Here is a 26,804-nt window from a genome sequence, read left to right as displayed (position 1 = left end):
GCCTGCGTGAGGCAGAGCTCTGGGTTTTGCAACAGGATTTATCCAGCAAGAGCCCTACTAACAGCAGGCAACGCCACCTTTCCTCTGAGCTTACAAGGCGCTTTATAGACACAAATTCAATTAAGCTTCACAGCAACCCCCGGTGAGGCAGACGGGCAGGGATTAGTCAAAGAATTAATTAGTAGGGAGAAGCCAGGTTAGAAAATAAATCTCTCAGTCACCTGCCCTAGGATAAACATGTTATTTGTTGGGGTACATTAGAGCAGACCCTGCAATCTGCATTTCTGCACCTACCCCTGCACTGGACACGTCCCCCCCAGTCTCCATCCCAGCCCCTGCTTCGGTGCCATCCGCTGAACTGGAGCCCTGGGAACCAAAACCTTCACGAAAATCCCAACTACAGCCCAATGAATCAGGAGATGTGGACTTTCTCCCCGTTGTAATAAGTGCTGCTATTTGTACAAAGTTCTTCACAAAACCCAGACAAGAACCAAGATCTCTGGGTTTGGCTTTGCTGATATAAACAGCAAATTGCAGCTACTCTCTCTAACCATAGGTTTTCTGTTAAAAGAGGCAAGACAGCTAAAGGGAAAGACCAGTTTGAGAGACAGAGAAGTGAAACATGGATCCTGTGTCATGCTCAGGGAGTACGTTTACAGCGAAGCCTAAAAATAAACCCCGCACTTCCAAGCTATTGCCTTAACTAGAAGAGCATCTCCTCTCTCCGCTCCTGGCTCTAGCATTTGCTCCGTTGCATTCTTTCCCCTAGTTTGCCACTGTATAACAGCATTAAATCTTGCTCAAAGGTGCAACTGCATTTATTCAGGACAACTCTGCGTGGCTGGGTGTCTTTTACACAGAGATGAAGCGAGACAGGGAAGAGCTGGCGCACACAGCGTTGAAGTGAATGACGTTACAGCTCTGTAATGTCATTTTTGCACCTTGCTTTCCGTTATCGAAGTCCAGTTTGAAACTTGTGCATCCAGCATCCCCAGCACTGCCTTCTTGCATCTTCCAGCATGAAAAACAGGGTGGGGTGGAGGTAGCTCCTTGCAGGCCTTTAAACTAAAGTTTCTGGGGATAAGTCTGGACTCAGTTTCTTGGGACTTTCCAATAGACTAAATTTGGGGTTCTTACCAGGCTGATAAAGCACCTTTCCCTGTCCATGCATCTCCCTCCTGTACTGTTCATCCATGGTTCAACATTTGCCACCTTTTACCCTCATCTGGAAAGAGGTGACTGATGGGTAAATGCACGTCAGGTCCCATCACAGCAGCATTCAGGTCAGGACTGTCTCCAGGGCTGGGGAGATGCCGACTTCTGGGTGTCCAAGGGACAATCAGGTTCCTGGACATGGGTTACTTTCCCCTGTGCTGGGATGCAGGACTCAGCCCTGCACGCTCCTCGGCTCAGTGCTCGCACAGACACCGCTCCTGATGGGAAAGAAGAAACACAAAACATTCATTGGCAAGAAGTTCATGGTGGTTTTCATTGGACTTCCTCATGGTGGATGACTTTGGGTGTAAGTTCTTCCCTGACTTCCCCCCTGCACCCGACGGGGTTTGGTGACTTTGGCAGGGTAAAGAAGCCCACATTTGGGAGATCCAGCCACCCAGGGTACTGGCAGGAGCAGCACCTACTCTGAGCTTCCTTACAGCCCAGGGAGTCCCTCCCCACAGGAACAACCCCTGGATAACACTGGAGGAACACAGAGGAACCCTGAAACTCCTGCAGCGCTGCTACCCATAGCTCTGGGGACCTGGGACAGAACAGGAGGAGGGGGGAGCTCAGGGTCTGAATCTGCAGCAGCTGCCCCACTGGATCCTCTGGGAAGGTCTGGGATGGCTCCCGGACCCTTCACACTCACTTGATGCCCCGGCGTTTTTGAATGGAGTCAGCAAGCTCCTTTTAAACTTGTCATTAGCAAACACATAAATCAGGGGATCCAGACAGGTGTTTGCCATGGTGAACACCCAGCTGACATAGTAGGCAAATTCTACTTGGTGCAAGAGCTTGCAAGACATGCCATAGTACTTCACAATGACGGCAATGGTCCTGCAGATGTGCAGAGGGCCAAAGCAGACACCAAAAATCACCAGAGACACCGTTATCATCTGCAGAGACCTGCTCTTCATCTTCTTGCCTCTGGAGCTTTTCTTTGCTGCTTTAGCAATGGCAGTTCCCAACAGAGCTCCACAAGTCAAGGAAACGGCAAGGGGCAGGAGGAAAGAGGGCCCAATGAAAACCATGTTGTAGAAGAAGTAAGCGGAGGACAACTCTGACTGATGAATATTTAGGCACTTTGCTGAGCCATTAATAACTGAAGTCTTGAGGAAGAAGAGAGGCAGCCCTTGGACAAAGAGGACGAGCCAGATGAACAAGCACAGCTTTCTCAAGAAGCTCCTCTTCTTCCAGAGGGACTCGCTTTTGTACCGTACAACGACAAAGTACCGGTGGATGCAGATGAGCGTCAGGAAATAGACGCTGCTGTACACGTGGGCGCTCTGCAGGAACACTTCAAACTGGCAGAGAAACTGCCCAAATGGCCACCGGTTGCCAAGGCTGAGGTAGGAAATCCTGAGCGGAGCAACAGGGATGATCAGCATATCTCCCAGGACCAGGCTGAACTGCAGGATCATGCCCGGGTCCCACTGCTTGATGCGGCAGCAGAACACCCAGAAGCTGGCGCCGTTCAGCAGGACGCTGGCCAGCAGGAGAAGGGTCCCCAGGGTGGGGATGGCGGGGGGCAGCCCCTGGGGCATGCAGTCCACGCTGGTGTTCATGGAGGAGAGGAGGCCAGCGGCTCCAGGGATGTAGGAAAAGCCTCTGCGCTGACCTGCGAAGGATGGAGTGGAAAAGAGAACACAGTGAAACCACCGGAGCTCATCATCGTAAGGCTGAGCTGGATCAGAGGCAACAGTGGCGGAACCAGCAGAGGCAGGTTTCCAAATGATCCCTAATCATGAAGATCTGTGGCCAAAAGTTGACCCATTTTTACCCTATCCTCCACAGGAGGAGACCCGGCAGGTGCAAGGGGCCAGGTCTTGCTATTCATACACAAATATATGACCTTATGGGAATCAAACTGAAACCCACCACACTCAGCCTGACTTTGTGCTGCAAAGGAAAGAGAAAGGGCTATGAAGGAACCACAGGAGCAGCTCATTCACTGCTGCTCATGGGGGAAGATGAAACAGAAGATACTGCTACTGCTTGGTTCCAAACCCCTCTCCATTTAAAGTAATCAGTGAGATCCCAGCACCACACACTACAATTATTTCAGATGGTTTTGTTACAGTGCAGTTCGCAAGTGTCTCGCCAACCTCCTCCCTCTGCCAGACTTCCCAGCCCTGCAGACAGGGCAGCCCCCGGGCACCCTCCGCCCTCCTTGCTCAGCTGCTGTCCCCAGATTTGTCCCACTGCCCCCTCAGACAGGACACCCCGCTGGGCTCACTCACAGCCTGGTGACGGGGGCATCTCCACTACATGGCTGGGTCTCTCCTGGAGGACCATGGGGCAGGTGGCAGATGTGGCTCCCTCCACCCACACCAGCTCACACCCTTTATTGCCTCTTCATTGCCAGCAGCGGGGAGGCTGGTTGGGGCACAGCATCCTCCAAAGCTGCTCTTCCCAGGGAGCACAATGGTGACCATGGAGTGACCCAAAATTGTGCCAGATTCCTGCTAGCAGGAACGACAATGAGATAAGGAGTGAGACCATCACGGCAGCACCAAGCTCTGCCTGGCGGGCACCGAGCCTGTCCCTTTTTGGGATGCAGCTTGTAAGCTCCTTGGTGTCTCACCAGCAGTAAACCCCTGACCATTTGGGAGCCTCACTTCTATCATAATCATAGAATCACAGAATCATTTTGGTTGGAAGAGACCCTCAAGATCATCGAGTCCAACCATGACCTAACTCTGGCACTAAATCATGTCCCTAAGAACCTCATCCATACATCTTTCAAGCATCTCTAGGGATGGTGCATCTATATATCCATATATGCGTACATATGGCTGATTCTGAAATCAGACACTTTTGACTATGTTTAAGCACTTGGATTTACACCCTGGCTCTTGTATTGCCCATTGCTCACTCTGCCTCTGGGGTATGACTGTGTCACATCCCAGAATCTCCCAAAAACGCTCAGAGCCACTTTGGGATCGTGGCTCTGTGTAATGAGCCATTTGCAGAAGATGCTCTCAACCGGTCACAGCTCCATATAGCATATGTCCATATAGGGACAGACCCTGCGGAGAAAGAAGGCTTGAAGGCATTTTCATGACAGATATGTTTTTAGACAGAGACACCTGCAGTGTCTCTTGGCTTCAGTCACCTGGATGAACTTGCAATTAAACTACACCTTCCAGGGTGGCTGAATATGGTGGCTGATGAAGAAACGTGGTTTGAACAGCTCAGGAGGGGTTGAGAACCAGTTTATCCTCACCAGGGCTTCCCCAGGCCTGGCTCAAACAGGGAGTCCTTAATCTAGCCTTTAGCTCCCATTTGGGTAAAACTGGGAGTCTAACCCAAGGGGTTTTTTTGCTAAGCCAGTGGCTTCTAACACAGAGAGGTCTACGGCTATGGCAGCCGTCAACCATTTGTTTCCTTTGTCTTTCACTGCTTTTCCCAAAAATTTAACCTTTCCAAATTAAGGACTTCTTAATAATGTTTTGCTGCTGCCTTGTGGCATCGTCATCCACGAAGCTCCAGAAATCCCACCCTGTTGCAGGGAGCAGCCGCGCCAGCAGCAAGCGGATCCTTTCCTTTCTACCCCAAGCAGAGCTGCTGTGGCACAACGACCAGCTCAGCTCTCAGGGTGACAAAAGTCCACAAGGTCACAGGCTTCGTTTTCCCCACGCCAGCCATGGCTTGGATTTGATGCTCACTCTTAAGAAAGGAAGTTTAATATGTGCGGTAATTTCTTAATGAAAGAGGCAGAAGATCTGTACTCTGAGTAAGAGGAGAAAAATGGAGTGGTAAGAAAACACCTAAAAATACTCCAAAATTTGAAATCTGCTTTAACTTTAAAAGGAAAAGCCAGAAAAAACAATTCAGTTAACTTAAAGGTGAATCACACAAGCCATTAGCCACACACCTGGAGAACAAAAGTAGAATTAGAGCTAATCTAATATAAAGAGGAGGAATCAGGACCAGCAAACAGCCCTGCATCTCTGAGCACTGCAGGGATTTTGCTCACTCTTTATTCAAAAAAACCCCTCACCTGTTTCAGCCCTTATAAAACATGAACAGTATTGCATGGGTTGACACCCATGGAGAGCTTTGCCTTTAGAAATGATCCCTGTTAAACCAGAATATGAATAAAACATCGCACGCAGCTGTGGGGGAGACTTACCAGAGCCACCAGGTCAGTCCGTGGTGCGACCGGGGCAGGAGGTCCCGGCTCCCCCAGCCTGGCCGAGAGAAGAACTGATGGGCAGGGAGGAGGCTCCGGTGACCCCCGGTCCTGCAGGGAAAGGAGTGAAACAGCTCAGAGAGCCACGGGCAGGAGAAGCAGCAGCTGCTTTACAAGAACAGCTCAGTTTTGCTCAAAAGCTTCCGAAAGCAGGAGCCTCTGGGGTTGCTCTCCCCAGGTGAAGGTCCAGGAGATGGTGAGCGGATCAGGGTCCCCGGGGGTCCAGGATGTGGGTGAAGCGGGTGGTTTGATGAGCAGCACATCACCTGACACCCCCGAGCAGCAGGTCCAGCCGCAGCAGGAAGCACCGTGGGGTGCAGAGCTCAGCAGGAGGAGGTGACACCGCTCCCCAAAACTGCTGGACTGCTGGCAGGTCAGTGACCACAGCCCCAGGGCCTTGCGGGGGCAGCTGGGCTGTCCGCTGGGGTTTCCAAGTAATATGAGTAGCTGTAACCTAAAAGGCAGAATTTGACACCAAAGGGAGCTCCAGCTCTCCCATTTGACCCAGCCCAAGACCTCAGCTGCAGCATGTAAAGGCAGCAGTTTTGGGGTGCTCTTTACTCAGTAAAAGTTGCGGATTAAGTGGACTCATCAGATCTGGATGGGGTGATGTGCCCCTGCGTCGCTCCAAATGCTCCAAACAACCGTCACACTGTAGGTCACAAAATGTGAGTTTCTGAAACTCCCTGCTTCTTTCCAAAAGAAAAGCCCCAAAGGACTCTGCTGAGATATTCAGATATCTCCGGTGTGTTGACCCCAGCAGTCTTCTGCTCCAAGCTCAACTCATGAAGCTCGTTGCCACCAGCTCTAACTTGTACAAACCCTTTGCTTCCTAAGGCAGGACAGCATCAACAGCTGAGATTAAAAGCCCAGAGGGTGAAATCCTGATGCTCCATCCCAACGAACCCTTTGGGAGCAGACAGGAACAGTTCGTGCAGGAAGGTCACTCCACAGATGCCCAAAACTTGATGCTTTCAAACCTCCCTGAGCTCTCCTGCTCGCAGCTGGCACCGGGGCGATTGGGGCTTTCCCTGGCTCGCCGCGAATGGTCGGAAACTTGTCTGAACCATTTCAAGCCAAAAGGGAAGTTTCTAAGAAAAGTGTGGTTTAGCATACAGCCCACAGGGTCTATTTAGAGCAGAGCCAGCAGCCCCCACAGCCTCCTGCCTTGGGACTGCGCCGTCTGAAGCCACACAAGGTGATTTCTTTCCGTCACACCCTGCAGAGAACAGCTGCACATCGTGGTGAGGAGCGGCATCATGATCTTGATGATCCCGAGGGTCTCTTCCAGCTAAAATGATTCTATGATTTTTTTTTTTGGGGGGGGAAGCGGGTTTTCCTTGTTTTTATATAATAAAGAGCGTGGCTCAGTGCAGCAGCTGTGCTGCTTCTGTGGCAGAGACGTTTCTGGCTACAGCACATGGGGTGTCTTCTCGGGAGTTCCTGTTTGCAGTAATTTCTTGTGTACTGTGAGGTTTGGGCACAGCCGTTCCTCGCTGAGGAGTCACCCACCTCCCCAGGCAGGGTGAACGTGTGTCCGGGGGGAACTGTGGGGTGGGAGCGCAGGATCAGACCCACACCCCCCAGGGGACTGAAGTCACCAGCAGACAGATCCAAGCTGGCCGCCCGTGACCGCATCGGCCTTCGGTCAACCCAAATACCTGTGCAAATACCACCTGGGGGTGACCCCGCAGGGCTCTGGGCTTGGGCTGTTGGTCACATCCCTCCCGTGGGTCTTTGGGGTCCACACTGATGAAGACCAGTGGATCCTGAGCTCTCTGCCACCATCGGCTCCCACCACGAGGTGCGTTCCTTGGGCAGCACTTTCTCCAGCAGAGCTGCAGAGCAAACTGAACATTTGCAAAGAAACTCCAAAGCAAATCCTACAACCATGCGCAATAAGACTCTGGTTTGCAGTCATATGCTCTTCTGCATAAAGGACGAGAGCACAAACATTTTTGCTATAAATTCAGAATGAATTATGCTTTTAGCCACACTGGATCACCCCCCACAGCACCAGCTGTCCCTCTGGGGTGGCTCCAGCCACCACCATTGCTGGCTCCCGGGCTGGGAAAGCCAAAAGCAGTAGAGGGAGATGCAAGGTCTGAATGAGAACAGAGACAATGTAAACACCAGATATGTAAAAGTGTTTATTGGATGTAAACGTGACAATATTTCCAGGGATAAATCCAGCATGTGATCAGCAGATCATTCCTGCCCCTTCACCGTTCCTTCAGGGTGCAGCCATCGGGACACCCGTGTGCCTCACTCCGGTCTGTCTGTCCCTGCTCAGGTCTGTCTGTCCCATTAAAGCTGGGAGCCAGTCCTACCCTGCACCACTTCAGTAACTAATTTAAGCACTTTTTGCATAGCAAGTGCTCCCAGCAAATTCACACACAGTCCAGCAGAAGAGCAGGGAGAAATCCAGCTGCACATCCCTTGTAAGACCAGACTCAGCTCTGGGAAAGCAAAGTCCCTCACCACCCAGAAACACTTTCAGAATACTTTTCATCCTGACACCCTTTCCATTTGTTGCTCTGTTACTTGCGGATGTACCTGCATGTACTGGGACAGGCAGCGGATGCCTTGGGAAATAGCCACAGTGTCCCAGAGTTGAGGCACTCGTCTTTGCAGAGTTGACGCTTTGAAATGTGCAGGAAGTGTTAATTGCTACTCCTATCTGCTTTTGCAAAAATACCTGAACACAAGGCATGAACTTCATCTCCCAAGGCAAAAACTCATCTCCACTAACAGCACAGGTCTACATAGAACCACAGAACAGTTTGGGTAGAAGGGACCTTCCCAGCTCCCCCAGTGCCCCCCCTGCCATGACAGGGACATCTTCACCAGCTCAGGTTGCTCAGAGCCCCGTCCAGCCTGGCCTGGGATGTCTCCAGGGATGGTTCATCCACCACCTCTCTGGCCAACCTGGGCCAGGCTCTCACCACCCTCAGGGACAACAATTTCTTCCTCATGTCCAGCCTCAATCTCCCCTCTTTCAATTTAAAACCATCACCCCTTGTCCTATCGCAACAGGCCCTGCTAAAATGATTTAGGTTGGGAAAGACCTTTAAGATTGAGTCCAATCGTTCACCTGACACTGCCAAATCCACCTCTAAACCATGTCTGTAAGCACCATGTCTACACATCTTTTAAATACCTCCGGGGATGGTGACTCAACCACTTCCCGGTTGAACATACGGCACCTGAGTTACTTCTCCAGCCTGCCTGGCCCAGAGGATCGGGCACTTCAGGAGCAGGGTTCAGCCAGCTTTTTTCATGTTTCACTTTGGAGAAGACAACTCGCAGCCCCCCTGTGCCCCACTTTGTGGCCCAGGGGTCTGAGCAAACACAGCAACAACCCACAACCCGCAGGAACGAATTGCAAACAGCCGAGCAGCAGACAAATGTGCAAATGTGGCTACTTCTGGTAATGAATGAATAATCTATTCTGACTCCCTTCCCTATCTACTTCTGGGTAATGCGTCTGTGAGCCTGAGTCAGGTTTATAAATGGTTGGCAACGAGAAAAACAGGCTGTGTTTGAGCCAAACATTCTGTTCAGCAAATAAGGCAAGCAGCTTGGCCACGGACATTTCCTGTTAGGTGCTCAGTGTCAGAATCCCCCCAGCGCTCAGGGGTTCCCATCCTGTGAACAACACCGCGACGTGGGGCAGTGGGACGTGACAAGTGACTTTTGCCTCTAAAAATCTAATTTTATGCTTAAATCGCAGAGGCTAATAAAAGAGCAATATTGTATTCCTTTCTCATCTATCTGCTCATTAGAGAGTCGCTTTTACATTTGGCTCGACTGCTGGGAATGCTCTAAAGAAATGTAATTACGAGGTCATTGCAGTAAATTGCATTTGGTGGCATAACTCTGAGTCACTGGTTCAGGGCGCTTTCCCCTTCCACCCCAGAGGGGCTCATTTAACAAGGGTGAAGAAAAGCAGAAAACACACGTACAGACACCCAGGGAATGAGACTTAGTGGGGAGCCAGCATTTCCAAAGTGTCGTGATACCTGGGTGCCTCGGTGGAGGCAAATTCTCCTGGGAATGGTGACAAACTGGACACCAAAGACTTTCCGGTCACTTTGGGAAATGCTGCTTACCGGCCACGCAGCCCTTGGGTGGAAGGAGAGGAGAGCGAAACCATTTGGAGGCTTCCCAGGCAGGAGCAAATTCCATTCTTCCCCCAAGAGATCCACCCTCCATCTACTCAACCCTTTGGGAAGAAGAAAGAAAAGTCACTTTGCGGTGTTGGGTGGCAAAAGCCTCGTCCCTCTGGTGATTCTGCTGCCAGCTGAGATGTCTCCACCCCAGCTCCTCACCACGCAGGGGCGAGGTCCCAGGGAAGGGGCTCGTTCCTGCTGGGTCGTGCCAGGCTCGGTGCGCAGGAGAAAGCTGCAGGTTGCAGATCACGGTGCCTGGAGGATGCTCTCGTGCCGCTTGCCACTGAGAGGTGGTTCAGTCGGTGAGGACCTCATGAAGGATGGATGGTTACCTCTGGCTCCGTAATCTCCTCCCACGCTCCCCAACAGATGCATCCTCAGGCTTTCCGGATGATCCTCCCTGGTTTCCTCCAGTCCCGGTACCTCTCCCTGCGCACCGAGTGGACCAGCGGCCTGGAGAAGCTGGAGTGGTTTGATCTGGTGGTGTTGCTGGTGAGGAACAAAGCGAGACATCGTTAGTGGTGTGGGGCAGAGCTGGGCACATCTCCTGCATCCCGTGGAGGCTCCTAAATGGACAGGGAATTTTGGTCAGCAGAATGGGTTTCACCACCACTGCCACCAAGAGAAGAGCCAGTGCTGGATCCTGCTGCAGCTCCAGGTGCCGCGGCCGCGGAGACCCAGGGGTGAGCCTCTCCTACACACCTGTAGTGGCAATGGGGACCTCCCTGTTTCAGGGGGTCTTGGAAACAGCTGCTAAACTATAAGTGCACAAGTGTGAGCTCAGGACCCCATAAACAGCCTGTCAGTGCCCTGAGGACCACCCGCTCTGGCAGGATGGGTCAGTGAAACCAAGCCCCTTGGCTCTTCAGAACTTCCATTTCAAATACCTTTGGTCAGTCTTCCTTAAAACCAGTAAACCAAACGTTATTCACACCTCGCACTTTTTTGGGCTTTTGCCACCCTTGTTACAGCCTGTGTTCTCTCAGGAGGTTATCCAGGGTGGGAACCAACCACGCCGTGAACCAACCGTGCTGTGAACCAACCACACATTTAACCAGCCATGCACTGAACCAACCACGCCATGTGGAGGTGCCCAGGACAGTCCGGCAGAGCTGGCTCGGCTGCAGGAGCAGCGGGGCTGTGTTCACTGAAGGCTCTTCTGGGATGGTTTAATCCTCAAGCCCATTTACCCCAGGCATTTCTCCTCTTCCTAAGCCCTATGTACCAGGCTTTTCTTTCCTTCCTCCTGGCTCAGACCTTCGCTACTCATTTTTATATCTAGATTTCGCAAAGATGCGTGTTCTCCTGCCAGTGCACAGACTGATGGGGGGCACTACAGTGTCTGCAGGAATTTACAGAGAAATAAATATAGGATGAAGTACGTTTGCTCCCCACGCCTGCAAAAAGGGCAGTGCAATGGTGACCCCTCCTCTTTCTAGATGCTGCTCAGAGCTGTTCCTCCTGTGATCCCCAGTGGATTTACCAATAAGCATCATCCAGACACCATCTCCCCCGTGCCCGTAAGCGGTGCCGGGAAGGCGAGCGGGAGCAGAAGCGCTGTGGGATGCCAGGAGCGGCTGATGAATGGAGGCAGGGAGTGGGGGAGCCGCCAGCCACACCAGGAGCGGAGGAAGACAGAGCTGGGAAAAGCTGTGAATGTGAGAAAACGCTGCTTTACAACAGAGCTTGTTACTATTCAACATCCACAAAAGGAGGAAGAGCCCTGAAATCCCTGCCTGTGCTGAGGGTGCAAACAGGAGACAGCTCTCTCATGTCCTAATTAGCTTGCTGCTTTATAACTTAATTTCCTAATTGGTTTTCAAGTTAATTACTTAACAGGCTGGGGAGGTGGCAGCTCAAACCCTGTGGCAGGAGGTGAAGCTTCACCTCTGTGATCCTCACCCAGATCTAGGCTGTGCTGGGAAGCAGGGTGGCCTCACATGCGTCTCCTTCAAGGAGGTTTGTTTGCCCTCATCTCAGGTTTAAGCTGTTATGGGAAGGTTTTGGGTGACTTACAGAATCACAGAATCACAGAATCATTTTGTTGGAAAAGACCCTCAAGATCATTGAGTCCAACCATCAACCCAGCCCTGGCACTGCCCCATGTTCTGAGAACCTCATGTCCGTCTGTCCAACCCTCCAGGGATGGTGACTCCAGCACTGCCCTGGGCAGCCTGTTCCAATGCCCCACAGCCCTTTGGGGAAGAAATTGTTCCCCAGATCCAACCTCAACCTCCCCTGGTGCAACTCGAGGCCGTTTCCTCTCATCCTGTTGTTCATTACTTGGGAGCAGAGCCCAACCCCCCCCTGGCTCCAAGCTCCTTTCAGCTGCACCAGAATCAGGGTATCCATGCAGCACAATCTTAATTCCACTAAGGATCCCAATTCATCCCAGTTCTCTGGGCCACAGAGCTTCACATATTCATGGTGGGACCTGTGAGGATTCATGTGACACACACAGGCCCGGTGGCTTTGCTTTCCCGAAGGGGCTGCAGTCAGCTGGAGCAGCTGAGCAGGGGCAGCAGGCAGGGTGGGTGCGTGTTTGGCTCAGATGGAGATGGCCGGGATGCCCCCAGGGTGCAGGACCCTGCACAAATCATCCAGCTTGGCTCCACCTCCCCAAATGAGGCTGGGTTAGATGCCTCCTCTCTCCCCCACCCCGTTTTTGGTTTTGATGGGGTATCTAATTCCCTTTGGTTCTCTTAAAAAAACCCTCAGGCCTATGACATTGTTCTGGCTGCTTGATGCAAGTTGTTCAGTAGCAGCTGATAAATAAAATTATTCCATTAAGCTTCCTGTATTGCATCCTGTTTCTAGCATTGAGGCACCTCAGACCTCAGTGCAAGTTATTTTCTGATGCTTCCCTGTGCTTCTCTTTGAAGACAGCGAGAAAATCTGCCTCTAACCTCAATTTCAACCCAGCCAGCTCCATGGCTTTCAAGCTATTTCTGCAGGAGCTGTTCCCCCCCATGGCCGCCTTCCCAGCGCAAATCGTTCCACTCGTACAACCAGACAGCGCAAGGTGCAGTTCAGCCAGGGAAATGATCCCTGAACCGCAGACAAAGCCACTGCTATCTGCTGGCCACTGATTTTCAGCAAGCTGTGGGTGCATCCTTGCGCCCCTGGTCTGTGGAGGCACCTTTGGGGTGCACGGGGCTGTAATCGCGGCTGGGATCACTGCCCATCAGAGGATTAGGATCAGGAGCGAGCCGGGATCTCTGCACACCCGTGCAGCCGTCAGAGCAGAGCTAACTGGGTCATCCATGTCTTTCCAGGTCCAAAGCGCCGAGGTGCTGGTGTGACACTGCCTGAGATCTGTCGGGAGGGGAATTTTGGGTCCTGGGATGTGAATCTCTAACCACACAGGTGACCTATAGCTGTCCAGATATCTTTCATTATAGCATCCCAACAATACTAAAACCACGATCACCCTAAATATTATTACAAGTGAACAAGACGTGAACAATGTTTGCAGAAACGTATTTGAATTTTAAGGACATGCGGCATTTTTCTTTTATACCCTTATTTCTACAGCTCATTTTTGTTGTTGGGTAGAAAACAAGGACAGGATTAGTGTAGTGGGCACAGCCCAGAGAGTGGGAGGGGACGGTGAGATAGTGACATGCACACTAGTGATTTAACATGAAATACTCCGATTGCAGAGTCTCTAGAGGTTTGTGCCTCATTGATGAGTATAATGCATGAAGCATAGCTTATTGTGCTACCCACATTTTTCTCTTCCAGGTATGTTGATTGGGAACCTGAGTCATATGAAATATGCTGAGTTATAGCACATTTTCACAAAAAAAAAGCCTCACAGGTGTATTTATCTGCGAGTGTGTCAGATGCACAGTATGTTCAGACAATACAGGGTCAAAAGATTAACAGACCTTAATCCTACCTCTCTGTATTAATACACAACAGATTATAAACACATGCACACATCCATAATGACCAATGTACGCACACAAAAGGCACCCGTCCCCATCCAAACACACCTGAGCTATTATTTTGGAAACATAACAGGCTTTAACTCACCTCGAGGACCAAACTGGACCCGCCTGCTTCTTGGGCTTGGCGATCTGCTTCTGGTACTCCATCCAGCCGCTCACCAGCTCATGCAGGATCATCACGTAGAGCAGGAAAATGAGAATCCTGGGATCCATTCGTGGCACTTCGGGGTCTGCTTCATTGGGCACAGGTGACATTTGGTGTGTGCAGCGGGGTCGGCCGGAGGGTGCAGCTCTGGGGAGCGGGGGGAGCCAGAGGGATGAAAGGTTGTTGCTGGAGAGGAGCCTGGCGGGCTGGGTTTTGTGCAGAGTGAATTAATGCTGTAAAAATCTCCCGGGGGGGATGAGAGGCTGGTGCCTATTGCGTGAAGCAGTATAAACACAGCTGCAGAGGCTACGGACGGCTCCTTTAATGGGGTGGATCACATCTTCTGGGGCTCCATCCCTCCTGTCTCCCTCTCGCTCGTGCTTTGTCTGCGTTATTCTGCAGCCATGAGCTCCCCACTCTTAGGGCAGGAGCGGCAGTGTCCCTTTGGCGGTGGGGGGAGCGTTGGCTGCAACGGGAGCTCTGTCTGGCTGTAAAGAATAAATTAACCCCCCAGTCAATGAGGAGGGAATCTCCGAGCTGTGTGTTCCCAGCGTCTCAGGATTTTGGGCTGCGCTGAGCCAATGTTGATTGAGAGCGTTACGGAGTGTTCTGCAGCTGAGAAATCTTCTGCTCGCTCTCCTCACGCTCTGACGCTGTTCCTTACCTATATCTTCAGCTGCTCTTTCACCCAGCAGCAAAGCTCTGTCAGGGTACGTGATGTGCAGGGAAACCCCGGCGCCACAGCTTCCCATCCATCCCACAGCACAGCTCCCCTCCCAGCCCCGACGCCTCTTGGTTCAGCGGTGCAGGATCTCGCTCCGCTGAGATCTCTTGTGACACCAGATCCTCTGGGCCTGCCCCACGGAGAGCCCGGGACGTGGTGCCATACACGTGCCTGGTATTTCTAGCAGGATAAAAGCATCGCCTGGTCTTGTTGACACTTGTGTAAATAGAACAACGACAACAACGCGCCATTTTTTCAGCACTTCAAATCAGTATCTCGCACGTGTTTCTAAGTGCATCTTTCACAAAATCCGTGTTATTCCAGTGAAATCTTTCAATAAGTAAAACAGCAAGTCTTCAACAATTATTTATCAGGATAATCTAGAAGTAAGAAGGCAGATGGACCAACCTACCTTTGCTTAATGGAGCTGGGCCAATTCAGGGCAGATGAGGGACACACACAGTGACCCCCGTGATCTCCCCAGCTCCTGCACAAACACACGGAGCCCTGGGCTGGAGCTCTAACACAGAGCAGGGTTCAGGATGTCGGTCAGTGCAATTCTTCTAGGACAGGTGGGACAGCCACGTAATGCACAATCTCACAATAAACTTCCCATGAGGAACCTTCTCCAGTTACATTACCTGGGGGTTTAACACTTGAGGTCAGATGTTTCTCAGAAACTTTAGCTCTTTGGTATATAACTGCAGACAAGTGCGCAGAAGACAAGGGTTTTGATAGTTTTCTATTAAGTACAAATTTAATGCACATTGGGGGATGCTTATTACGCAGTATGTCTGCATATTAAATAAACCCAGCGGCAGTATCAACATCCCAATCAAATGTGCACCTCAAAGTCCTGTGTGACTCCTTCAGCTGAGCGATGTTCTTTCATTTATCAGTCCAGAAGTGCTGAGTAACTCTGTTAACTGGGAGGAGAAGATCTGATGGATGGGAGTGAGCAAGTGAATGAATCAAGCAGGGACCGGAGGTGTTTTAGCAGCTCTGAAAATTGTAATATTTGTGAGCTCTCCATGAAAGGATAGTGGAGCCGTTCCCATAGCAACAGAGACAGTTGCCAGGCTGCGGGAGATGGGCTCTGATGTATGGTACAAGTCACGCATAGTGAGGGATTTTAGACTAAAGACAACACTGATATTCTATACATATGCAACTTGTAATGAGTAAAGACAACGTGACTCCTTTGTTCCAGGGGAGAGCTGCTTTTCATGCAAAAACAAAGAAAGAAGTTACTGGGGAAGAGCGGCAGGATAACTCATTGAACTTACTCCTAGTTTTGTATCAGGTGTTAGAATCATAAAATCATAGAATCATTTTGTTTGGAAGAGACCCTCAGGATCACTGGGTCCAACCACAACCTTCTCATGAGTACAAAATCATGTGTAGAAAATCTGCTTGTTGCTGAACGTAACAGCTCAATTGACTGATGACAAACTGCCTCTGCCCTTTACCACCCTCAGTACTGAAGCAGACACCACCTAAATCCGAAAATCTTGAGTCTTTAAAATGTTTTCTGAACTATAACACACAATTTTTTGTTACAAATTTCACCAGTTCACCCTTAATACTACATAAGGTAGAAAACCCAACAAGCCGTGAATTATTGCCAGAGCCAACAGCTCTTAATACGGCAGTTGGTTTGCAAACAGCTCGGTGATTAGTGACGAGCTGTAAGTTCTTTGACAAATGGTTCAAAAAAGGGGTTGGAAAGGCTGATTTGAGCGCCATGAAAGCCCAGTTTGGGAGGGCAGGGGCAGGGTATGGGGGGTACTGGACACCCATGGCACCAGGGCACCCCGACACCCCCACAAAGCTGCAGGTGTTTCCCCTCTGCCCCCCAGCACACACCAGCGCATAAATTCAGCCCAAGGGCACAGCTTTGGGGTTGTCCTGGAGAGGTTTGGTGGGCGCAGAAGCACCCACGTGGATCCTTCGGTTTGTGCAAATAGAGTAGAATCAGCAAATTCACTGGGATTTGGTTGTCACACACTTTGATAGTCGTCAGTAGAAGACAGACGTGCTGATAAAACACACATGCAGGGCTATCCCAAAGCACAGGCACCGCAGCGCTGAAAGAGCCCTTACCTGCAGACCAGAGCCTTGATCTGCTCCTCGAGGTGTCCAGTGCTCTGCAAATGGCTGTAATTAAGAGCCAGCACTTCTCAGATACATCATCTCTCCTGCCTTCAGACAACTCTTCACAAAAACAAGTAGGTAAAATATGGACAGAAGCTGTGTGAAAGAAGTGGCATCAAAAAATGTTCCCCAAGCCAGAAGGGAGAGTAGCACCCAGGTAACAAGCGCCAGAAGCAGAGGAAACGGCCCCAAGTTGCGCCAGGGGAGGTTGAGGTTGGATCTGGGGAACAATTTCTTCCCCAAAGGGCTGTGGGGCATTGGAACAGGCTGCCCAGGGCAGTGCTGGAGTCACCATCCCTGGAGGGTTGGACAGACGGACATGAGGTTCTCAGGACATGGGGCAGTGCCGGGGGTGGGTTATGGTTGGACTCGATGATCTTGAGGGGCTTTTCCAACCAAAATGATTCTGTGAGGGGGCAGCAGGACCTGAGATGGTACCAGAGAGCCTGGGGGTCAGGCGGGCTCTGAGAACAGAGGGAAGGGCAAAGCGGGCTGTGGGGCGCACAGCAGCCTCCCCAGCTCTGGTGGGTGCAGAGGACGGCTCTTTCAGCTCACGCTTCAAGCAGACACCAGAGGAACAGCAGCATGGCTGAGCCACTGGCGCACTGATAAACGCTCGTTCTGAAGCCGTGGAAGCTGCAGCACGTGCAGGTTTGTGAAAGCAGGGTGGGAATGAGGCCAGGCTCCTTTGTCCAAGAGACTCAGTCCAGCTCCTTGGGCTGGGAAAGAGAAAAAACCAATCACACCAGAATATTTTGAGTATTGTCACCAAGCCCATCATTCCTTGCAAGAGACACAAAGCACCTGTACCAGCCTGAGTGCTGCCGCATTCCTGTTGTTTTGGGTTGTGTGTTGCTGGAACAAAGGCCCCGAGGAACAGGACACTGTCATTCTGCTACTCAGGGAGTATTTCCCTCTTTGTTGGATGACAATCTAAACCTCTTTACTGCTAAAGAGATTTTTAGAAAGGGAGGTGGTAGGTGCCGGTAGGTTTTTATGTTCATTGCAGCCCCCAGGGCACACTGAAACACCAGAGATGACCGTCCTTTGGGCTCCTTGGAAACACCCATGGCCCCATTTTTCCACTTGGAAGGTGGCGTAACCAACTAACAAACCAGTAAATCCACCGTTCAGAAGGCTCAGTCCCCAAACTGTATCAAGGAGAGGCAGCAAAAATTGTTTGGGGACAGTTAAACAAGATAGACCTAAACTGTGTGTTTGACTTTTTGCAATTATTGGCTTTTTAGAAGGAACTTCCAAGCTCCATCAAAAAGACAGTGACCCACATTCCCCTTGCCCGGTGCCCAAAGGCTGCAGGGATTCCTCCAACAAACGGGATAGTTGAGGACTGGAGAGATCCAACCTCCCACACACGGGCTGAACCGAAAGGTCAGGCCAAGCAGCTCCAAGCAGGCTCCAGGGTCATGGTCCAAAATCCCTCCAGGCAGCAGTGAGGCCACAAGCACCTGCAGGTGGAGGCACCTCCGGCTGGACACAGCGGTAAAGGCAGATCTGGTGTCTCCAGAGACCCCGGGCAGCACCCTGGCGTCTCCAAACACACTTGTCCTCAGCCAAAGCCCATGAATGTTGTTCTGCCAAGACAAACAAGATGGAAAACAGATTTCATTCTCTGCCCTTTGGCTGCTCGTCAAGGACCCTGCCTGTAAAAAGCCTTCTGTGACTGTATGATTATTCATTTAACAGAGACCATGGTGCTCATTTGGAGTCGGTAACAAATCTGGTCATGACCTACTGGACCAGATGTTTTGTTGTTACCCCAGCTTCATTTCACAAGTCAGTAATGACTCTGGCCCAGTGACCGACATCTCTAATGAGGCTTCATGTGCAATTCAGAGGAATAAACTTCTCCTGCAGAGACACCTGTCTTTCCTCTCTCATTCACATGCAGTGTCTCCTTTCTAAGTTCAGAAGAAGTCAAAAGGATCATACAATCACAGGATGCTTTGTGTTGAATGGACCTTCCCAGCTCCCCCAGTGCCCCCCCTGCCATGAGCAGGGACATCTTCACCAGCTCAGGTTGCTCAGAGCCCCGTCCAGCCTGGCCTGGGATGTCTCCAGGGATGGTTCATCCACCACCTCTCTGGGCAACCTGGGCCAGGCTCTCACCACCCTTAGGGGCAAAAAGTGAAAATACAAGTGCCAACAGAGCCAGAAGAAAGCAGATTCCAACCTTCACAGATTTCAGCCTTCACACTGGACAGGGAAATGGATTTTCAGAGTTAAAAAGAAAAACAGGTACCGCAGAATCTGTCAGCACCTTCCACAGCCTCATACAAGCCAGCAGTTAATAAAAGACAAAGAACAGACACTCTGAGACATACTTGATCAGATTTTTAATTGCTTCTACCTATAAGTGTGGTTGAAAAAGTGGTAATATGAAACTTATACTCTTAATCACCAGATTGCTTTGTATCAGATTGCTAATGACTCATCACTAAGATTTCATAAACATTTCACTACTTTTTAATTGTGTTAACCCTAGTCAGCCAACAGAGCTCTGGCACAGCAAACTGATGCTAGTCTGAGGGAAAAAATCATATTGAAAACTAATAATAACAGTAGTCTCCTGAGTTCTGGACTTTTTTTCTATGACAACAGCACAGAAACCAGCAAGAGTTCAGTGACTCAAGCGGGACAGCTGGTTAAAAGAATTCTTTTGTGTATGTCTTTGCCTTAGAGAACCGGCATTCACAGAACCTGAAGGAGGAGAAAAAGACACCGACACCCCTGGGCTGCTGCCTTCAGCACAGGCAGATATAGAAGCTGTGCTCTGATATTGATGCTTTTCCTCTCTTTTGCTGATCAGAAGAAGCAGCGACACGGCCTCACATCAGCCCAGATGAGACACCTTTGCCCCTCGTGCAATTGTTTTGCACAAAAAAGCAGCTGGTTTCACTGCATCCAGTTGTTCAGCTTTGTCCTTCTCACCCAACTCCCCTTGCAGGTCCCACAGGTCAACCCCCACCCACGCAGATGGTTTGGTTCCTTTCTGTGAAATTGTCCTTCAAGCTGGACTGACCTCGTTATCTGTAGTGTGATCTCTTCATGCCAGTGGATGCTCCTCTGGCCACTGCTGGTCCCTCTTGCACCACAGAGGATGGTATTAGCCAGGTTTAAGATCTGATTCCCTAGAAAGCAAGAAAATTTCCTTTTAGGATGAGAGGAAACGGTCTCAAGTTGCACCAGGGGAGGTTGAGGTTGGATCTGGGAACAATTTCTTCCCCAAAGGGCTGTGGGGCATTGGAACAGGCTGCCCAGGGCAGTGCTGGAGTCACCATCCCTGGAGGGTTGGACAGACGGACATGAGGTTTTCAGGACATGAGGCAGTGCCAGGGGTGGGTTAATGGTTGGACTCAATGATCTAGAAGGTCTCTTCTAACCCAAATGACTCCATGATTCTATGATCAGCGCCTCCTGCCAGAGACATCTTATTATTAGGGACTGACATATAAATCCAGCACAAAACTAGAGGCATTTTTTAAGTGAATTCCCAGCACACAGGACTGACAATAGGCACGTACAGACTGTTCACAAGGTGTGTGAGCCCCAGGCTCCTAAATACCCCGAGCCGAGCTGTGCTTTGCCCCCAGGCAGAGGCCACCAAGCTGTAAACGCAAGAGCTGGGGCTTGAGCACACACAGCCCCACATCAGCGCTCTGCTCAGCCAATGTGGGGCACGGCTGGATGTCCTGCTACCCCGGCCATGAAAGCACCGTGTGCCAGAGTCCCTCATCAACCCGGCTGCAGGAAAGGGTTAAAGCATCTGTCCTCAATGTATGGGAGAGATCCCTGCTGGGATGGGTAAGGGAGAGGAGACAGCAGCAGAGGAGATGATGGAGCTGAAGATGATTGCAAGGGGTGCCCCAGGGCAAGAAGTAGAGATGAGAGGACCTGGGAAAGAGCAGTGAATGCAGAGATCATGAATAGCAAGCTCTGCAGCAACCACAGAGATGAAACTGTGTCCTCAGCACCGGGATTGACCTGAACTTGGGTGGAGCTGCCCTTAATCCCTGTTTTACACACACCTGAAGCTGACTTGCCCCTTGTTTTTATCTCTGAGCCTGGCTCTGGTTGAGCAAGAGTGCTGGCAAGGATACCCAGAGCATGTCTGTGGGCTCAGGGCTATGGAGATGGAGCTTGGACCCTTCCACAAGCTGTGCTGGGCTCAGCCCTTACTGACATAACAGCCTGAGGGGGAAATAATGGTGAGAAAAGCTGGAGAATGCAGAGAGCGCTGTGGTCACAGTGGGACCTATGAGAGCTGCAAAGGTAATGGCAACAATACTTACTCCTCCTGAAAAGCTGCTCCATCAAGACCTCTCTCCAGGGAGACAGCTGTATTAATAATGGCATTTGTGTGCCAGGACAGGCGTCTTACTGCTGTACAAAAGAAAAACATAAAGCAGCATCTGTGTGTCATCCATCAAAATTGCAATAAAGGCCAGAAACTCTCCAAATCGCCCTGTGTTGTTCAGTCTCTGCTTCTGGGAGAGACTCGGAGTGCTCGGCACAGGCTGTGCCACAGCTCCTGCCCCTCACAGCCCTGGTCACCGCAAACGCCACCTCCCTTGGACACAACCCCAGCCTACAGAGATCTAACAGAACATTTAAAGCAGCTCAAAGTACCTTTATATAGACCCACAGGCAAAGCCTGTGCTGTTCTTCATCCTCAAACGGCCAAACTACTCTGAAAAAGGAATTTCATTCTCATTTTTCGTGTCACTTCATTTTCTAGGCTCGATGCAACTCCCCCAGCATCAGAGCGAGACGTTCGTCCCAAGGAAGCTGGATAAGGGGGATCCTTGCTTACACACCAAGGCTCCCACCCTACACAACTCATTAGAATTAACCTAAAGGCGACTGCAAACCCTGAACCATACAGCAACTCCGCCACAAAAGTATCTTGGAGAGTGATCATTCAGTTTTCTGCTGTGCAGCGTCCACTCCAGACATCGCTAGACGCCCCTTTGAAACATCCATCTTCCCTCCAGCCATCTGCATCACCACCCTTTGTCCCCAGCCACTTCTGCAATGGATCCATGGAGGAGAACAGGGTGTTCTGCCAACAAGCGGAAGTTTTTGCGCATTCAGACTTGTGAAGAGGCACGACAATGCCTTCCAGCTGCTGCGCCACCACCTCTTATTGTCCTGTAAGTCACAGCCTAACAGAGCCGTCTTTACCAGGGTCCCAGCTGTGGCTTTTGTGGGACTGTTTGGGAAATAGTGTCAATGGGTTGGAAACCAGAAGCTGGCAAGCAGTGCTCTCCAGGAGGAGCATCTCATGGCCATTCTTTCCCAATTTCAGTTGAATTGGTAGAAAATGAACAAGAGACTTCCTCTCATGGGTCAAAATCGGTGCAATGGAGCTTCTCACTGCACCCCTCATGATCCTACTGAGGCCACAGCACAACCAAAGGGTTTTTCAAAATAAAACCTTCTGAATACTGTGTTGTAACAGTAGGTATACCCTACCTGCCAAGCTCCCCAGGTTCCTTGTTGTCCTCCCACAGCTTCAGAGCACAGGAGGTGTGAGATAAAATGTTTAGGTATCTGAGAGTTCTCCTGAAGGCGCTGGGTGGACTCACATAGCCCCTTGTCAAAAGGCCGGAGTTTAAACGCCTAAATTGGATGGATTTCAGAGGGAGATCAGGTGCCTAAGTAGCAGGGAAGTGCTAAAATACCTTTTGATTTAAGGCAAAATGCTTGTGTTGTTTTTGAGCCCATCTCAGCCAAGCAGGACCTGGGTAGGTGTCGCCAGGGCACTCAAAGCACCAGCAAGAACCACACCGGTGTCCTCCTTCAGGGAAGACTTTCCAGGGTCAGGCACATCTGAGCTGACACACCAGGTCAGCGAGCTGGTGCTGGTCTGTGGAAGGCTGTGTATCTGCAAGTGATGCTTTCCCCCCCAAAAAAAGAGCATTAAAGAAAAGACAGATGTGTCACCCAGCCCCAGGGAGCCTCAGGGAAGCAGACTTGCTGAACCACAGACAAAGCCAGGATGGTCAGAACCCCCCACAGCACAGGGCAACGCGGGTGATGGTCTCATCATACCCTGGTTTGACCTCCCACTCACACCAGACAAAGGTGCACATTGTGAACTAGTCTCTACCACTTGGTTTTGCACTTTTTCACAGCAAAAATCTCACCAGGTCAAGAAAACACATCTAACTGCTTCCAGCGCACACTGCCAACCTTTGAAATCACAGCAAGAATGATTTGGTGGGTCTCCAGGCATTCTGGTAGTGAGGAAAAAGGTCAGGAAGGTGCTTTTCTATGGGACTGACCATCTCCGTCCCTTCCCAGGGAAGCCCTCAGGACCAGCATCCTCCTGCCATTGCCCGGTGATGACCGGGGCAGCAGAGCAGGGACCAAAGGACAGGGCATGTGAAAACACCACAGCTGCTTCTCTGGGCTCCTGTGCCTGCTGAAGTTATTGAGATCTCCGCAGGAACCCACCAGAGTCCTGTTGGGAAGGGACGAGGGACAGTCACTGGTAAGCCTGATGCCCTGCTCCCTCGAGCTTTACTTGAGGCAGCACAGCGCGTCAAGACGTGAAATTAGAACAAGCGGGGATTGAGATTTGCTTCTAGCATTTCAGGTTAAAAACATGATGGTCCAAGTGTTACAGCCAAGTTTAAGGCAGAGGAGGTGACTGTAAAGCACCATTTTCTCTGCGCAGGGCTATGCCAAGGCCTGCCCAGCTGGCAGCAGTTCATCCATTCCACTAGAACAGACCTGCCCTGCTGGGACCTGTGCTCCGGAACACAGAGAGAACGACAGGAATCACCTAAAAACCAAACCATTCCGGTAAAATAGACAGGACTCACAATAGCTGATGGTATCCAGGGGATCTTCGTTTTCTTTCTGCTGCGTTCTTTCTTTGGTCTCTTTTTAATTTGGTCCACAAGGAGCAATCCTGCATCAAATCAGTATGTCAAGTGGAATCCGCCTGTGTTTTGAAGTGATGCTGGGGATGTTTGGGTATCAGGTCGTTCGGCAGTAAAATGTATTTCACTATAATAATTTCTTTTCCAGTAATTTTATATAAGACCTGGTTCCCCTGCAAGCCCAGGCCTCAGTAACCGGCTGCTTATACCAGCAACAGCAGTTACACTGCTCTATCAATCTTCTAACATAACTCAATTCAAATTATTTGTTTCACAGCTCAACATAAAATTTTAGTTACATGTTAACCATCAAAAAGGCCTGAAGAACCTCTCAGGGCTATTAGTTTCTCTGATCTCTCAGGAAAAGCACAGAGAAGCCCGGATTGCCCCAGCTAATTAGAGTTCATTGTAAAACTCTGCTTCCCACTCAGGTTTGGAGAGAACATCACAGGTATCATACCCTCCTTGTAAAGACAAACTGTGCCACAGGGAGTGATTGCAGCTCCGTGCTACGCCAAGATTTGTGTTTGGGCAGGCAGAGGGCACCACCCTCTAGTGTGCACCCCCAGCAGCGCACGCCTGTCGCTGCACAGCATCTCAGCTGGGATGAGTTACCCACCGGAGCACAAGTGTGATGGGAGCGGCTGAGGGACCTGGGGGGTTCAGCTGGAGAACAGGAGCTGAGGGGAGACCTTCTGATCTCTGAACTGCCTGAAAGGAGCTTGGAGCCAGGGGGGTCGGGCTCTGCTCCCCAGGAACAAGCGCCAGGAGCAGAGGAAACAGCCTCAAGTTGCGCCAGGGGAGGTTGAGGTTGGATCTGGGGAACAATTTCTTCCCCAAAGGGCTGTGGGGCATTGGAACAGGCTGCCCAGGGCAGTGCTGGAGTCACCATCCCTGGAGGGTTGGACAGACACACAGATGAGGTTCTCAGTACATGGGGCAGTGGTGGACCTGGTGGTGTTAAGAGCTGGACTGGATTTCCAACCAAAATGTGTCAGGCGCCTCCTGCCGCAGCCTGTGCGGAGGTCACACACACAACAAGAGTCTGTGATCTCTGGCACTGGAGCGAATCCATTCTCATCTCAAAGAATGGAAACACATCAAGATGTTCACTACTAAACCAGCCTGTTTGAAAACTGTCTCCTTCTTATCCCGTCTTTGTGCAGCAGCCGGGCCAGGAGAGCACAGAGCAGCAGCTACTCCCGCTCCCCACCAATCTCCCCTCCTCAGCTGAAGCAGCCACCAGCACAGGTCACAGTCACTTTGTGCTCTGGGATTTGATTTCTTTGTGGATCTAAAAACTTTAAATCACCAACATGTATCTCAGTGCCATGGGTACAGGCTGAAACGCAAGAGGTTTTTTTAACAAGCAGTAAATCACAGTCAGTCCAGATTAAAAGAATTTTGTGCTGCAAAAGAAAACCAAGTCAGCACGTGGTGCAAGGGAAACCTTTACTGACGGAGAGAATCCCCAAAACAAACCTAAACTAACCTTCGAGTCCAAGTAGAGCATGGGTCTGAGTGGGTTCATTGCGAAAGGCTCGCCAGCAGCGTGGGATGTTATTTTGTGTAAGTTACCATGACAGTTTAAACGGTTTGAAAACAAAACTTTGCAAGAAAGACCCGATTGTTATACCCGGTTCCTGTTTCCAACAAGCCCGAACAAGTTCGATGTCAGAAGGGCTGAGAAGTGGCCAAAGGCAGCACAGACCCCGAGAGCTGGAGCGAGACGAGGTGCACAAAGGCAGCGTGGATGAGACGACAGTGCCCTTGTCACACACAAACCTGACGCGCCCTCCCAGGTCTCCAATGAGATACAGGTCAGTCTCCGCATAAAAGGAGAAATAAAGCACCAAGGCGATGACGAGAGGCGGCACTCATGCAGCATTTGAGAGCTCAGCAGGAAGCAGCAAACCACGCAAAGAGGGAGTTGGCAGCTCCGGGGAGGGATTTCCACCAGCATCTGTTTCTTTTTCTTGGACAGAGCTTCAGGAAATGGAAAAGTCTCATGAGCGTGACTTGGCACCGGATTGCTCAAGTCCCAGGAAACAAGAGGTGACGGGGAAAAATACAAATCACCTCTGGAAACGTGACAGACATGGAAGCAACAGGGCATGGCCAGCACGGATGGGCGAATTCCAAGGGTTAATTGTGTCCAACAAACCTAAGAACCTTCTACAAAGAGATGTCTGGCTGGGGCTGGGGGGAGAGCAGTGGGGAGCTCCCCTTGCCTGTAAATGGCTTTTGACACAACCGTCTGGAGAATCCACACAGCCAAACCGTTTTACTGCCGGGACACCAGGCTCGGAGCATCGTGGTCAACAGCACAAAGTCCAACTGGCAGCTCGTTACTCAGGGTGTTCCTCAGGGGTCATTAATAGGGCTAAAATTGCTTAATGCCTCAATTTACAACCTGAAGACAGAACACACCCTCAGCCAGTCTGTAAACGATACCAAGCTGTGGGCACAGCCGATACCCTGGGCAGGGCTGCGGTCCAAGGGATCCCCTCAGCCGCCTGGAGAAATGGTACAAGAGAAACCTTGTGAACCTCAAAAAAGGAAAAGTCCTGCTCTTGAGAACCTCACCTAAGCTGGTCCCGCTCCACGTCAGGGGTGGAACACAGACCCTCAGAGGTGCCTTCCTACCCAAATTCTTCTGCAATTCTGAATTATTCATGTAGGCAGCTTCCTGCTTATAGGGGACCGGCAAGATTCTCTTCAGGCATATTCTACCTGCTGAAATCATCGTCAAGGCAGCTCTGAACTCACCCAGCTCATCCTTCTCCCATGTCCATCTTCCCACACATTCTACCTGAGGCTTTTGCTGAGGCAGCAGTAAAAGCAGAACAGGAATTAACTGTAACAGTACAGCCAGCGACACAAATGAGCCATGAAGAACAGGCTGTTTTTTCAAAGACAGAATTTCACTCCAGCTACACTCAGACCCTATTGCCACTGGGGAATATACTCGTCTTGGTTTTTTTCACTGGCTCCAGGACTCATTTCAAGCTACTCATCTGGGGAAAAGTAGGGAGAGAATGATGCGATTTCTGGCCTTCTTTAAAATCCTAGCTGAAAGGATGGCATTTGACTGCTTCTTGCTCTAGTGACATCTCTAACGCAGCACATCTTACCATGTACCAAAAGCGCTAGAACCTCAAACGTTAAATTGTATCAGTGGAGATTTCCTTCTGTTGAGCATGTTCTCCAAAGACCCAGAGGAGCAAGCTAACAGCCAAAGCAAGCTACGGTCAGTCTTCAGTTCATACTACCTGCTCAACCATAATAGAGTTAAACACTCATTGCTCAGTTCTTAAAGTAGAGTTTGAAACACA

General features: G+C 50.6%; 1 protein-coding gene and 1 long non-coding RNA gene across 2 annotated transcripts; both read right to left on the bottom strand.

Annotated features, from left to right (window-relative positions):
* Positions 1–657: 657 nt before the first annotated feature.
* On the bottom strand, positions 658–2,942 carry LOC136110333 (P2Y purinoceptor 2-like). Its single transcript, XM_065853627.2, has 2 exons — positions 1,868–2,942; positions 658–1,433 (listed from the first exon to the last, which is right to left on the bottom strand). The coding sequence occupies exons 1-2, from the start codon at positions 2,781–2,783 to the stop codon at positions 1,285–1,287; spliced, it is 1,065 nt and encodes a 354-aa protein (XP_065709699.2). The 5' UTR covers positions 2,784–2,942; the 3' UTR covers positions 658–1,284.
* A 14,660-nt stretch (positions 2,943–17,602) lies between these two features.
* On the bottom strand, positions 17,603–26,656 carry LOC139829503 (uncharacterized). Its single transcript, XR_011741991.1, has 3 exons — positions 20,872–26,656; positions 19,602–19,710; positions 17,603–18,153 (listed from the first exon to the last, which is right to left on the bottom strand). It is a non-coding gene; the product is annotated as an uncharacterized lncRNA (long non-coding RNA).
* Positions 26,657–26,804: the final 148 nt, after the last annotated feature.

Source organism: Patagioenas fasciata, chromosome 20, assembly GCF_037038585.1.
Source record: "Patagioenas fasciata isolate bPatFas1 chromosome 20, bPatFas1.hap1, whole genome shotgun sequence".
Taxonomy (NCBI): Eukaryota; Metazoa; Chordata; class Aves; order Columbiformes; family Columbidae; genus Patagioenas; species Patagioenas fasciata.
This window is presented reverse-complemented; position numbering and strand designations above follow the sequence as displayed.

Excerpts from the sequence above, each read along its gene's own strand:
- LOC136110333 (XM_065853627.2), bottom strand. The coding sequence starts at position 2,783 with ATGAACACCAGCGTGGACTGCATGCCCCAGGGGCTGCCCCCCGCCATC. Across the intron at positions 1,434-1,867 it reads CAAAAACGCCGGGGCATCAA|GAGCGGTGTCTGTGCGAGCA; the intron begins GTGAGTGTGAAG and ends CTTTCCCATCAG.